This window comes from Castanea sativa, chromosome 6 (assembly GCF_040712315.1).
Source record: "Castanea sativa cultivar Marrone di Chiusa Pesio chromosome 6, ASM4071231v1".
Lineage (NCBI taxonomy): Eukaryota > Viridiplantae > Streptophyta > Magnoliopsida > Fagales > Fagaceae > Castanea > Castanea sativa.
Window position 1 is genome coordinate 16549325 of NC_134018.1, and position 15080 is coordinate 16564404.

Below are 15080 nucleotides of genomic sequence, written 5' to 3' on the forward strand. Positions count from 1 at the left end.
AAATCATCTTTAATCATTCACTTTTAGCTATGTTCCTAATCAAACAATGAATTTAAATGCAAAGAGAAGTTATCAATACATTTGGTAATTATAACATCATTACTAGCAATATTCTTTAGGAATGGACATCTCTTTAAATATGCAATTCCATTTTAGCGTTCCATATGCGTGAAAAAGATAGAGAGAAACTCTTAAAATGAATTAATCAAATAAGAACAACTCAACAACAATCATCCAATATTACACAAAACAGTCAGCACTCCCAATATTAACTAAAACCACCTTATTACTCTATGCAAGCCACCTACTTGCCCCAATTCAACAACTCGCCACAAACAAAGATAGAGAGAGAGAGAGAGAGAGAGAGAGAGAGAAGGAAAAATTCTAGTTTTGTATCTCATACAAAATACATAGCGGAAGCAACAAATAAGGATCTATTTCATTCAAGATTGATAACATGCACTATGTAAATTTCAGAATTTAAGAACAAGATGGCATACCTTGGTGTGGAGAAATTCAAAACAAAGATTAGAAGTACTTGAGAACACTTTTAATCTTCACTTCAATTCCACTTTAAGCCCAAGATGTGTAGTTTCTCAATCAGATTTCAAGGGAGAATGAAGTGTGTCTCACACTCTCTCACACACCGTTTCTTTTTTTTCACTAATAAAAATTCTGTATGTTTCTCCCTTTATAACTAACTGATTATCTAATTGAGCTGGCCTATTGGGCCTATCCAATTGGGTTTTAGTGTGTGGCTTGGAGTAGGACCAAAAGGGACCAATAAGACACTAGCTCCAATGGGCCTTGGGCTTTTCCGTCAACTCTTAACAAGTCCAAAGTTACCATTAATTATATTTAATACCACTATATAAATATAATTGCATTCTAGGCCTTATTAATAAATTATATCCCAAGACTTTATTATACATGTAATCCCTTCATAAAATATTTATAGTAACACAGAGTCATAAATATAGACTGCCAGTTTGTAAATTACTACATCTTATCCTTGAGTACCCGGTTTAATCCTTTAAAGTTATTCATTATATTTATGAAATCCAATTTCATAAATATATACTTTAGTAATTTCTTACTAAAGTGGTTAGGCCTAACTCTCTAAATAACTGAACCCATTAAACTTATCTCAAGGGAATATTTTATATCTCCATCAAGAGACTATGAATTCCATCTTGAGAATATATGTTCCATCAACACTAAATGTGGCTGCCCAACATACTGAGGTTTCGACCGTCACTTTAGATCTCATTCCTAATATATTAAAGCACCCTACACCTCATGATCAGATCTATTATTCTCTCAATTTGCACCAAAATGATAAATAAAAAATAAAAAATAAGAACTTGGTATGAAATTACAGCATAATCTCATTGAATGAAATTACTAATAATCTCATTAATAGCATCCAAAAGATAATAAAAAAAAAATGCATATTAGGAATTTCACAAGATCCTTAGCAATATTAAAACATAAAAGTTTGGTTTATTCTTGACAATTTTGTTTACAGAAAATTAATTTGATACAATCTCATTTTAACATTTAAAATTAGTAATTTTACGTCAAACAATCATTTTGATGAAGTTTTGTTTGCTGATGGCACCAAAAATACATACCCATCTGCCAAATACACACCCCTACATTGAAAAGAGGGGAGAGAACACCATTTGGGCTTGGCTTAGAGAGAGAGTTTTAATTTTTCAGATAGAGAGGGGGAGATGTTTTAGAATAGGGTGGGTGCATGTGTGAGATTGGTTAGAGAAATAGGAGTATGGGTCAAGTTTGCTGGACCCAATGAGGAAACCCGGTTCTTTAGACCTTGAGGTCCAACTCAAAATCCCTTAGGCTTAATCCATTACACTAGGCACTAGCCCTCATTTAAATCCTAGTCCAAACACTCTTCACACCCCAAAAATTACTCAAAAGCCATTAGATTTTGTAGCCTAAGCCCAATCTGAATCAAAACCCTCAATCACATAAGCAACACAAGTGAGGCCCAATATAAATTTACTAACCAGTCACCTAAAAATCAGATTCAGACCTTCACTTCCACCGGCCCAATCTGAAATACAACCAGTTCAAGCCCATCTAATCTTAGACCAGAAACGCTCGGCCCATTATACCAAAACTCAACCCAAAGCAAACCCACTCAAGGAATAAAAGGGCCCAAATCCATTCAAATATAAACCCTCAAGTCCAATTAGTCCAACCAAGAATACACTTGAATCCACATTATTTAAAGTCTTGGCCTAACCAGAAACTCTCCCATATCTGCTCTGTTTATATTTAAACAAAAAATATATATATAGGAAGTGGGATCACACAGCCTTGGTGATTGTCAATTAGTCATACATGAGAAATTGATGATAATAATAAACAAATGGAAAGGAGGGTGGGAGATAGAGAAAATGAATTTTTTTTTATGAGAAAGTTCCAAATTTTGATAAAATGCATAATATCATTTAAAAATAAAAGCTACAAGGCACACAGTCACTTGTCAAACCTATGAAACAATTCATGCCACTTGTCTATTTTATTAAGGTTGGTGGATTCAACAAAAAAGCTTGTTGGAAGAGCCCAATGTGGAATGCTCTAATATAAACTCTTGCCCAAAAGCAAAAAAAAAAAACCAAAGCTTTGGGTTTTTATCTTTTTCGGTCATCGAAAAAGGCCTAGTTAGACTACAACAAAAACACTTGAGAGGGCGAAATTCCAGCCATTGGCATTTCTCGGAGTTCCAACATACTATAAAAAAGAAAAAAAGAATTATGGGTTTGAACATCCTGTTCATGAAGGGATTTCTAAGCTCTTTAACTATAAGTCATATCATGGTTTGGTCAGCTTCATATACACTCCACTCCATATATTTCAGACTCAAATTATTAGTAAAGAATAAAATAATTAAGAATTCAAACTTATTCAACATTTTTTTTTTAAAAACCTAAATAAAGAGGAATGAAATATATTAAAAACCTATAAATTATGCATACAACTAATAACAGTAGCATTTTCAATGTATTTCAAAAAAAAACTAAGACCTACGCTTATCCCAATTCCCAAACCCTCTCCAATAGAAAACTAGTTTAAAGCTCAACTACATCAACCTTTGTGATTAGGAAGCTAAAATTTGAAGCCTTTAGGGAAAAAATTCTACAATTCACTAATCATGCTTTATAAATCTACCACCTTAAAGCATTGTTTAATGCAATTTGTCAAACACTCAAAAGCCAAAAAAGCTAAAGAGCTTCTCAGTTAAAACTCTATATTACAAACTACTAAAACTCTATAATTAGAACTCTCTTCCTAAAGTAATGCCAAAAATGCATATAATTTTATCAATTTCATTTTATTGTCAAAACTGTTAGTAATTTCTCAGTGGAATAGCAAGTTGAAAGTTCAACATTGCAGACAGATCATATAAAAAGAAGTTAACTTTTTACAAAAACATTCCAAAAAAATCAGTGAACAGAAAAATCCAAAAAAATAAAACCACTGTGAATGATCCAAATGCAGTATACCAATAGCAGCAAAAAAAAAAAAAAAACAAAACAAAAAGTGAAAAGAGTAAGCTTTTAAACTAGTGAATCCTGGACAAACTTCCACATGTTAGATGCATTTCAACCTGATGGAACGTAAAATTTGCCAATCAAGGATCTTTAGCACCAACACATGTGCAACAGATGACGACCTCAACTTTGAGAAATCTCCCTTTCAGTTGCCCACTTCAGTGCTTTATATTTTTTCTCATCATTGCTAGACAATTCTCTTGTACACATTGAAGTGAGATATCATCAAATATATAGTCACAGCCAATCATTCAAAATAGAGAACCAAAAAAATAGAAAAGAAAAAAACTAGGAAACTTAAGTTATAAATTTATAAGATTTAATATAATTATTGCTATATAGAAAATAGGACTTTTTAAAAAAAATGGGGAGGGGGGCACGAGAAAGCATGCATATAAAATTTTAACTTTTTTTTCCAAGCCCAACTCTGATGCCATGTCAGTTTACTGGTTGCATGTCCAGTGGCCTCTATAACAACATTGTATAAAGATATTGGAATTGTAGGAAAGCAAAATTACATGATAAATACCAAAACCACAGCTAATTCCCTTTTTATCATCTACTCCTCTCTCTCTCTCTCTCTCCATCTCTCAACCTCATGTCGAAACCCATAAATCATAGCATTAGATAGAATGCATGCACAAACTTATGAGTAATATATAATTGAAGGGAAAATTTAATATGTATATACTGCATAGTAAGGAATCGGCTTGTTAAACCCGCCAAAAGAAAAACACCACTTAACAAAATAAAGCAATTCACTCATGTAAATATGCATAAAATTTTCTAGTCTATTTATAGGATGCATCACAGTAGCTTAGTACACATACCAACAATCATTTGAATCAGTTGATACCAACACTCATCACATTATACAACGTGGTTAATCATTATTTTGAAGAATACAATAAACAAACCTATTCTATAAAGGCCCAATCTACATAGCCAACTACTACAAGAGGATCATCTGATGTAGACAAGTTCCAATTATCTTGTAGTTCCAAAACTACCTGATCCAAAGAATAAATAAATAATCAGCTACTTACAATATATAACCATCTTTTTTACAAATAACTACAATAGACATTTTTTTATATATATAAATAAACATCTCTAGAGACATTTTACATATCAACAGGCTTAATGAAGACATGTAAAGATCTTTTTGACCTTGAAGTCTACATTTCTGTATGGCATTCTCTTCAACCTAATCCACAAGATCAAACTTTCAAAAGAACGTTGATGGTCATCACCTAGCATGATGCAAATTCCAATTTTGAGAACTGTTTATCAAAGTTCATTCACCAGACTGCTAATACAAATTAATCTCTTATCACAAAGCATTAACTTAAAGATGAATGATAAAAGAACTAACCCCAAGTCAACTTTATATATATATACACACACACACACACATATCACCAGCAAAAGGATGGTATCAATGATACCCATTTTAGCATGAAGCAACATAGTAGGGCAGAAGAAGGTATAAACTAAATGGTTGAGGTTAACATGTGGCTAAAATTTCAAACTCTTCCTGGGCATGGCAGCAAGCAGAAAATAAAAGTTAGAACTAACTATTAGCTAGCCCTATTATTTATTCATGAACCTTAGCTTCCATGCTTTTACCAAAATTAAAAACACAAACTTTACCATCACTATCAAATACAATTCCCCATGCCCAAGAAACAACTTCATAAATGGTACAAGATCTCTACAGAAAGCAAAATACCATAGCTTTCTGTCCTTAACACATTCCACTTCAACTTTCTCAATGAAAGACACCCAAAAAAAATTATCAGTGTATTCTTACTAGCTATTATTTTAATCATATTCACTTTTTACAATTCTACAATGCTCACATATGTGTGCCTCACTATCAAAATATCAATCCAGTGAGGTTATATTGCCCCACACACACAAAAACAAAGATACCCAACTGATAACAGACCCTATTACATGCAAAAACTAAAGAAACCCATTAATTAGCAATGCAAATAGAGACTAAAAATTACAAATTTCCATTGATGACATAAAACCCACATCAAAAAATAACTAAAATAAACAAAACAAAAAGAGTTTAGAGACTATTATAAGGGCAAAGTAAGATAAAGGATTGGAAAGAAAGGCATACCGTTGGTGTTAAGCTATGAAGTCTGAACTATGTAGTGGAGTGTGAAGGAGAAGTCTGAACTGTGCGCTTGCGGCTGATAATCAATAATCAATAAAAAGAGAATCTAAAATAGTACAAAATCAATCTAGGAAAGGAATAATTTTCTTTTACTTTAGATATCAATTAAAAGATAATATATAAAGAAGCCAATTTTTTTTTAAAAAAATACAACTATATTTTAAAATTTAAAAAACAGAAAACACAAAATAAAACTAACCTAAAACCGTAGAAAGCATATGAAGAAGCAATCTACCAGACTGTATGCTCGCCCATATCAAACACGCGATTCTCACAAGTATTTTGTCGAACAGGTGGAGGACTCTCTGGAATCTCGTTCCAATTCTTCCCTTGGACGCGCGATAGTATGTTCTCTCTATTTCTTCCTCTCTCCAACCCTCTTGCCCTTGCCCTCTCTTGCTCGTCCCTCTCTCTCTCTCTCTCACTGATTTCCCATGGGTGCGAGTCACAGTGCTTCGGCGGTCACTGTGGGTCACTTGGTCATGGTGGGTCTGGGTTATGGGTCACAGTTTGGTGGTCGATCGAATTTGGTGGTGGGTGAAATTTTGTGATGGTTGGATTATGTGTTTATGATGGTAGTTGTTTTGTGATTTGGGGATTTGGTGGCTGGGTTATTGTTTTGTGCTTGGTGATTTGTAAATTGTAATGGATGGGTTTTGGTAATTGTTTTTTAATTGGTGATTTGTGATGGTTGGGTTTTGTGATTTGGTGGTTGTTTTGTAGTGGTGGTGGCTAGTGGTGGGTTGATTTTGGGTTGGGGTTTACAGTGGTGGAAGGTGGGTGGGTGATGGTGGCTGGTGGTGATTTTGGGTTTGCTGTAGGTTGGGTTGGCTAGTGGTGACTGTGGGTTTACATTGGTTTGTTTTTGTTTGTGATTTGGTGGTTGGGGGTTGGGTGGTGGTGGTGGTGGCTGTGGGTTTGTGGTTAGTGGTAGAGATGAGACAGTGAAGAGATTTCTTCAAAGAGAGAGAGAGAGAGAGAGAGAGAGAGAGAGAGAGAGTGTGTGTGTATGTGTGTGTGTGTGTGTGTGTGTTTGTGTGTGTGAATGTGTGTGTGTGTAGGGGGGGGGAGACTAATGAAATGGCTAAAAACCATAAGGTGCTAAAAATGAAAAGGGAAAAGAAAAAAAAACCCGAGAGAAAATTTAGGGCTAGGTTGGGGCAATTTAAGGCCTATTGCGGCGGGTCATTGGCCCGCCGCTATATCTAAGCTAAAGGCCACTATAAGTCACCTATTACGGCAGGTCATTGGCCCGCCACTGTAGTATGCTGTAATATACCAGAACTATTGCGGTGGGCCAAAAACGCGCCGCAATAGGCGACTTATAGCTGCGTTTTTCATACCCGCCACAATAGGCCAGTTTTCTTGTAGTGATTGAGCTCGAGCTCAACTTGACTAACGTATTAAGTTAAGCCAAGTCAAGCTCAATCTTTTAAAATCTTTAACGAACTTGAGCTCAAACATAATTTATAGGCTTGGTTCGAGCTCGAGCCAAGCTCGAAACCTCACTACTTGATAAAACTCAGCTCGTTTATAGCTGTATCTACCACACTATCAGTTTATAGATTTTCAAGTATCTCACTAATAGAGAGTGGAACAGTCTAGAACCAAATACTAGGACATCACTTCATTATTAAATAATAATAAAATCAACAAATGGCTTGTATATAATATATACTAGGGTTTTGTTCTACTACATACTTTCCTATAAACCATTTACAAATATTAATATGACCTACTAAATTGAAGATGAAAAAGGAAAATTATTAGGCACTCTCAGAGTACAATAATGTGGTGCTCCCTTCTTTTACATTTATGGTGGACACTACCATGAATTTAATTAAAAAACCTACTATTAATGTGAGAGAAGGGAGTATCACGTCATCGTACTTCAAGAATATCTAATAATTACCACCGCGCACCCTTCGGGCGATGGTCACTCCACAAGTATAAATGCTTGTAGGGTGTGGGGAGCAAGGGTTGAAGTTCAAGTCTCCAAGAGGGAGTTTCACACACATATATACTTAGATTAGGTTAGAGTAGAAATTCTATCTTGTATTTTAAAAAAAAATATAATAATTACTCGATAATGACAACTCTCAAAAAGATCAAAGTAAAATGATTAAAAAATAAAAAGAAGGTAGCATTGACAATCTTTGGTCGGTTATATTGAAAGACTTTCATATTATTTTGAAGTAATAGGCATTTTAGTGCATAGAAGGTTAGTATTTTTTTATTAAAAAAAGTTACATAATTAGAAGGAAAAAAAAAATTAAAGTAATGATCAGCGAATCAGGTGGATATTAATTTGCTAATCGGCATCAACTTGATTTGTGAATAGGTCCATCAATGTTTATCGGCAAACACCTTAAGTCTTCTAAAATTGACGTCATAAGACTCATAACTGGTACAATGAGTTCCATTTAAAACTTAGAATATGGATCATGTATGTTGGGAAATTTAGTCTCCAGTTGATAAAATTAACAAGTTTTAAACCCAAGTTGTTAATTAGATTTTTTGTGTATAAAACTTGTTAAAACAAACAAACATCAATATCATGTTAATATCATACACAACGGAAAAAAAAAACCTAGGAGGAAACCTTCCCAAAAAGTAATTCACTATAGGAAAAGAAGTTTTAGATCTAGTACACAACATTTATCCCTAGACTCTACAATCCCCGTAGATGAACTTACAGCAGAAACCTTTTACCGCTTCAGAACCTCTGAACTCTTCAATACATAAACGCCACCCTTTTGCACAGATCCTGGTACATGACTAACCAATGATGCACGGCTTTCAGTACGTGACTAACTCACCAACTTGAAGTAGATGTTGGCTGCAAAGTTTTTCACTTCATCAACAATGAAGATCAAGAAGCACTTGGTTACAAAATCCTAAGGCGCAAAGACGCAGTAGCTTCTTTCAAAGAGACTAAAGCACTCGGTCACTTTTTTGCATAAGTTCTCCTTGTATTCTCTTATGTGACGGCCTTTAAAATAAGCCTTATATATTTCTAGGGTTGTGAGAAAAGAAACCCTACACATACATGTCAACATGGACCGAATATCAGATCTGAAAATCTGAATTTCGTAATTCTTGATAGATACAGCTGTCGAGTTATCTGTCAAGACCTCGATAGATATATCTGTCGAGCTATCTGTTGAAATTCATTAATCCTCGATAGATATTATCTGTCGGCAGCTATCGAGAATCTGTCCAGCTTTAATCAACAGCTTTTCCTCACTTGTTTCTTGGTCCAATCTTCATGGCTTTAATACTTGATTTGAACAACATGTTTCTTGAAATCTTAAACCATCCTAGATCTACCCAACTATAAATAAAGTGCGTTTTTGTCAAAGGATTAGCTAGTTCTAAATGACATATGTACATAACAATTTTCACATATATCCTAACAATGTACTAATATGAAATAAGATAATTAATTCGCATGTGGATCATGTACTAATATGATATGAAATGAGAGAGGGAAATCCTTCGTCTCATCCAAAATCATAACATCTCACTTCTCACCAACAGAAGCTCGATGCAAAGATCTACACTAGCGTCTCTTTTTCTAACAATACTACATTGGCTTTGGCTCAACAATATAGGCCCAAATACATTAGCCACGGATATGGAGAGAAGATATTACCAAGGCAATCATTTCGTCCCGAAGCCATTTCAATTTGGAAAGAAGAATAATATATTTCAATACCAGTTAATAATGGCGTATTGTTTTAAAGTTACAACACTTAAGAACTTTTTATGAGATTAATAGTTTAAAATTTTCACTATTGGATTACATGTTTTTTATGTTCTTAACATGCATGCCGAATTTCATATCAATAAAATGTTATTTACTATTCAATTCATTAACTTATCTTTTATACATAATTTTATAATATAAAAATTTGAAATTTAAACATTTTATAAAGGAGATGGTTATTGATATTTGATTATCTTGAAAATTTTCAAACATAGAGGGTGTATGTATAACCAAGGGAATCATTTCGTCCCAAAGCCATTTCGATTTGGCAATAAGAATAACATATATATTTCAATACCAGTGTACTATTTCAAAATTACACTAAAGTACTTTTTGTGAGATTAATATTTTGAAGATTTCACCATTGTATTACATGTTTTTCATATTCTTAACATGCGCACCAAACTTTATATCAATCAAATGTTATTTACTATTTAATCTGTAAACTCATCTTTTATGCATAATTTTATAATGCAAAAAATTAAAATTTAAACAATTTATAGATGAGATAGTTATTGATCTCTGATTATCTTGAAAATTTTCAAGCATAGAGGGTATAAGGAGAAAAAGTAATCCAACGGTGAATTTGTCGAAATTCACATCTAATAAAAAATATTAAGTAATGCAACATTATTTTGAGTTGCACAAGAGTCCAGGTGTAACTTGAGTCCATCATATATACATATATATAAATTTAAAATCCATATATTTTATATTTTATAATTATTTATTTTAATTTGTACGAACATCAATATTGGCTAAAACAGCCAAATAATTCTTGGTATAGTTGGGACAATTCCATATTTTATTTGGTACGTTTCATATGAGTACTAACAACGGTTTAATCGTTGATACAGTGTATATTTCTTGCTACAATATTGACTAACTTGAATATGACCCAATATATTCAAGAAGAATTTGGAGATGTTTGATGTCATGTGTAGGGACACTAAAAATAATCCCCAAGGAACTCACCCCGGAAATCTTACAAACACCCATTTAATAAAAATAAAGAAAAGAAAATGGGAAAATACACTCTACAATGGGAAACACGAACAATGAATTTCATTAACCATTATAATACTGCAAATACTATTACAATGTAAGTTTTACTAGTCACGGGAAGTTTTAACTTATGTTCCCGTGGTGTTATACATGTCATCACTCTTTTCTCTCATTCTAAGATAGGTTTCTTCTCCCTCTTTTTCTTTCTGCATCCCCATCTTTTTGCTTCTCCCTCTCCTTTTATAGCTTTATCCTCATTCTTACCCTTATAGCTGTCCCACTTTTGCCTAAGGAAGCAGGGATATTTCTTTTTACTTTATCGGTCTCTTCACCATCTTATCTTGTAACTCTGATGACCTGGGGGTGACATGTACTATTTAGGCTGTCTTTTGTGCCATTAATGCAGCAAAGGTTAGGTAAGAACCCCCTCATTAATGCGGAGGCAAAGATCTTCCTCCTTCTTGCACCTTCCAAGAGTTTCTCGTAGTCACTAATATCTTCCAGAAGTCATATGTTGACAATCCGCGCTCCATGTCTCAGGCAAGCTACTAATTTACCTTTTCTGGTAGAATAATGTACCCGTGGTGCTTAACCTCATCCTCCAGGCCTAGGACAAATCAACCTTAAGCCTATTGCATGAAGGCCTGACCCCATTACTTTGCCGCAGTCCAGCAACTTCTTGGGCTTTCAGTTTATGGAAGGACTGTTCTTCCTCCCACATCATGGTACTTGATTAGACTGCCAAAGCACCAACGGGATAAAATCATGTTATTGGGTGGATCTAGAATAAAAAGTGGAAGCTTCAAAACATTGCTCTATAGAAAACAGAGCTATGTGCTGTTATGGGGCATCTTTGTTTATGTTGTTCGGACTGGTAATATAACTTTAAGCAACGTTATATCACTCAATATTTTTTTAATCAGATGTGAATTTTGACAAATCTACCGTTGGATTACATTATTTTTGTATATTCTTCATACTGGCAAAATTTCAAGATGATCAAATATCAATATTCATGCCATCAATCAACTATGTAAGTTCAAGTTTTGTAGTTTAAAATAATTCATAAAATATGAATTGATTGATCAAATAGTAAATACCATCTAATTGGCATGAAAATTAGTGTGGATATTAAGAACATATAGAAAGCTTAATCAAATTGTGGAATTTTCAGAATACGAATTCAATAACAAATTATTGGGTGGTGTAATATTATTTAGAGCTACATGTACAATGTGTAACTTGAACCCAACTATATATATAATAGGATTTTAACCTATGACATCCACTCCATTTTTTTTTTTTATGCTGGTGAGGGAATTCCAAGCAGGCGAAGTGCACAAAGCTCTGAACCTTTAAAGGCTTCAGGCCCTGATGGTATGCCCCCTTTTTTCTTTCAAAAGCTTTGGTCTACGGTAGGTGGTTTAGTGACTAAGATAGTTTTGGATTTCTTGAATTTGGGTATTACCCCGCCAAAATTTAATGAAACCCATATTATGTTGATCCCTAAAACTAAGTCACCTAAAAGAGTGATTGAATTTAGACCAATAAGTTTATGTAATGTCATTTATAAACTGGCATCTAAAACTTTAGCCAACAGACTTAAAAAAATTCTCCCTGCTATTATCAATGATACTGAGAGTGCTTTTAGGAATGGTAGATTAATTACTGATAATGTTTTAGTGGCTTTTGAGACGATGCACCATATAAATTTGAAGAAAACAAGGGCTACCAGAGAAATGGCTCTTAAGCTTGATATGAGCAAGGCCTATGACAGGGTGAAGTGGGCTTGCCTAGATAAAATTATGGAGAAATTGGGGTTTCACTCAAGATGGAGAAGCTTAATGATGCAATGCATTTCTTCAGTCACTTATGATGTCTGTATTAATGGTAAACCTAGTGGTCATATCATTCCCACCAGAGGACTTCGTCAAGGTGATCCACTTTCCCCATATTTTTGCTTTGTGCTGAGGGTCTTTCAGCACTAATCAAAAAAGCCACAGCTGATGGTTTGTTGGAAGGCATATCTGTGTGTAGGTGAGGTCCTTGCCTTTCTCATCTCTTTTTTGCAGATGACAGTTTAATTTTCTGCATAGCCACCATTGATGAGTGTGAAGCTTTACAAAAGGTACTAAGCACGTATGAGCAAGCTTCTGGCCAATAGTTGAACTGTGCCAAAACTTCCCTGTAAGCCCTAATACATCAAAGGAGATCCAGGATGAGATAAAAGTTAGGTTTGGTGCTCAAGTGATTCGTTAGCATGAGAAGTACTTGGGTCTTCCATCTTTGGTGGGAAGAAATAAGAAGAATACTTTCCAGAAAGTCAAGGCAAAATTGGCTAAGAAGTTGGCAGGTTGGAAGGAAAAACTTTTGTCCAAAGCTGGTAAGGAAGTTCTGATAAAAGCAATGGCCCAAGCTATTCCAACGTACAAGAGTTGCTTCAAAATTCCTAACTCTCTTTGTGATGAGATGACAAGTTTGATAAGGAATTTTTGGTGGGGGGCAATGTAAGGAGGAACGGAAAATAGCATGGATTAGTTGGGAGAAACTTTGTGCTCCAAAGGCTTGTGGGGGTTTAGGCTTTAAGCAACTAAAACAATTTAACCTGGCTATGTTGGCAAAAGCAAGGTTGGAGGCTCCAGACTAGGACTGATTCTCTATTGTATAAAGTTTTTAAGGCCAAATATTTTCCAAATTGTGAGTTTGTTGATGCATGTCTTGGAAAAAATCCTTCCTTTGCTTGGAGGAGTATAATGGCAGCTCAAGCTTTAGTTAAAAAAGGCAGAAGGTGGCAAGTAGAAAATGGTCGTAGCATCATGATTTGGAAGGATAAATGGCTGCCTTCTCCCTCTACTTATGAAGTTGTCTCTCCTGTTTCAAACATGCCTGGGGATTCTCGGGTTGCAGCTCTTATAGATGAAGAGAAGGGTGCTTGGAAAAATGATTTGGTGTGTAACGTTTTCCTACCTCAGGAAGCTAATATAATCTGTGGTATTGCCTTAAGTGCCAATCTGCCAGCAGACAAGCAAGTTTGGGCTCCAACAACCAATGGTCTTTTTAGTGTCCGAAGTGCATATAAGCTTGCCATGGAGATGAGACCAACTGCATTGGTAGGGGAAGTGTCTGATGGGAGCCACTTTAGGAAGTTCTAGCGGTACCTATGGAGCTGCAATATTCCACATAAGATCCACCACTTTGCTTGGAGGGCTTGCAGAGATGTGCTGCCCACGAAGGAGAATCTGGTCAGGCGCAGAGTGATTTTAGATAGCTGCTGTGATGATTGTAAAATGGAGGAAGAATCATCAGGTTATCTCTTTTGGCGTTGTCAGAGAGATCGTGACATTTGGAGTATGTCTGCTCTGTTTCGGGAATCATTGGTCCAGCACTTTGGGTCATTCATGGATATGCTATGGTATGTGGTAATGGTAGCTTAGTGGGAGCACAGTGAAGTGGAGAAGCTGATAATGGTGGCTTGGGCAATTTGGTCGAACGAGAATGAGTGTAGAAATGGGGGTGTGAAGAAATCTTGTTAGGCTTTACTGCAAAGGGCGTTGGAATATTTAGGTGAGAACCAAGCTTGTTTGGAGGTCTCTGTGAGTCCGAAGCAGTCAGCTGTTAATGTGAAATGGACGCCTCCCTCTCCGACCCGTTACAAAATCAACGTGGATGGTGCAATGAGCAAGGAGCAACAAATAGCAGGTGTTGGGATTTTGATTCGGGACGATGAGGGTCATTTGATTGGTGCATGTAATAAGAAGATTGAAGCTCCCCTAGGTGCCATTGAAGCCGAAGCAAAGGCAGCTGAGTTGGGTCTTCAATTTGTCAAGGATATGTCTATTCAGGATTTCACACTAGAGAGTAATTCTTTGATGCTGGTCAATGCTTTAAAGGACTTGTCTCCTCCTCATTCATCAATTGCTGCTTTGGTCTAACTTTATAGCCGCTTCCCATTCTTTTCGTTGTGTAGACTTCTCCCATGTTGGTCGTAATGGCAATAGGCCAACCCATTTACTTGCAAGACATGTTGTAGGCATTGCAAATTTGTTTGTTTGGGTTGAAGAGACTCCTTATTTCCTTGAACAAGCTCTCAACTAAGATGTACTTAGTATTTCTTTTGATTAATAAAGTTTAGTAGTGTTTCCCATAAAAAAAAAATAGTTATTGTCTTATTGATGATGTTGATGGGGCAAAAGAATTGGTATTCAAGATTTTATCATTTAAGGGGATTCCTTGATAGTATACAATGCTCTCTGTGGTAACACCACACCTCCCTCTTCAGTGGCAGCACTTGTATTGGGTACTAATGTCTTGTGTGGATGTATGTACCATGTGGAATTTTCACATACTCGTAGACAAGGTAATAGGCCAGCGCATCTGTTAGCAAAACATATTATTGGTATTGTTAATTTTAATGCTTGGATGGAAGAGAACCCTTGCTTTATTGAGCAAGCTCTTCGCCACGATGTATCTTTCTTGAACTAATTGATTAATGAAGTTTTCGACTTTCCTATTAAAAAAAAAAACATTAACT

General features: G+C 35.2%; 1 protein-coding gene across 1 annotated transcript; it reads left to right on the forward strand.

Annotated features, from left to right (window-relative positions):
• Positions 1-13836: 13836 nt before the first annotated feature.
• LOC142639542 (uncharacterized) lies at positions 13837-14481 on the forward strand. Its single transcript, XM_075813702.1, has 2 exons — positions 13837-13968; positions 14083-14481. The coding sequence occupies exons 1-2, from the start codon at positions 13837-13839 to the stop codon at positions 14479-14481; spliced, it is 531 nt and encodes a 176-aa protein (XP_075669817.1).
• The last annotated feature ends 599 nt before the right edge of the window (positions 14482-15080 follow it).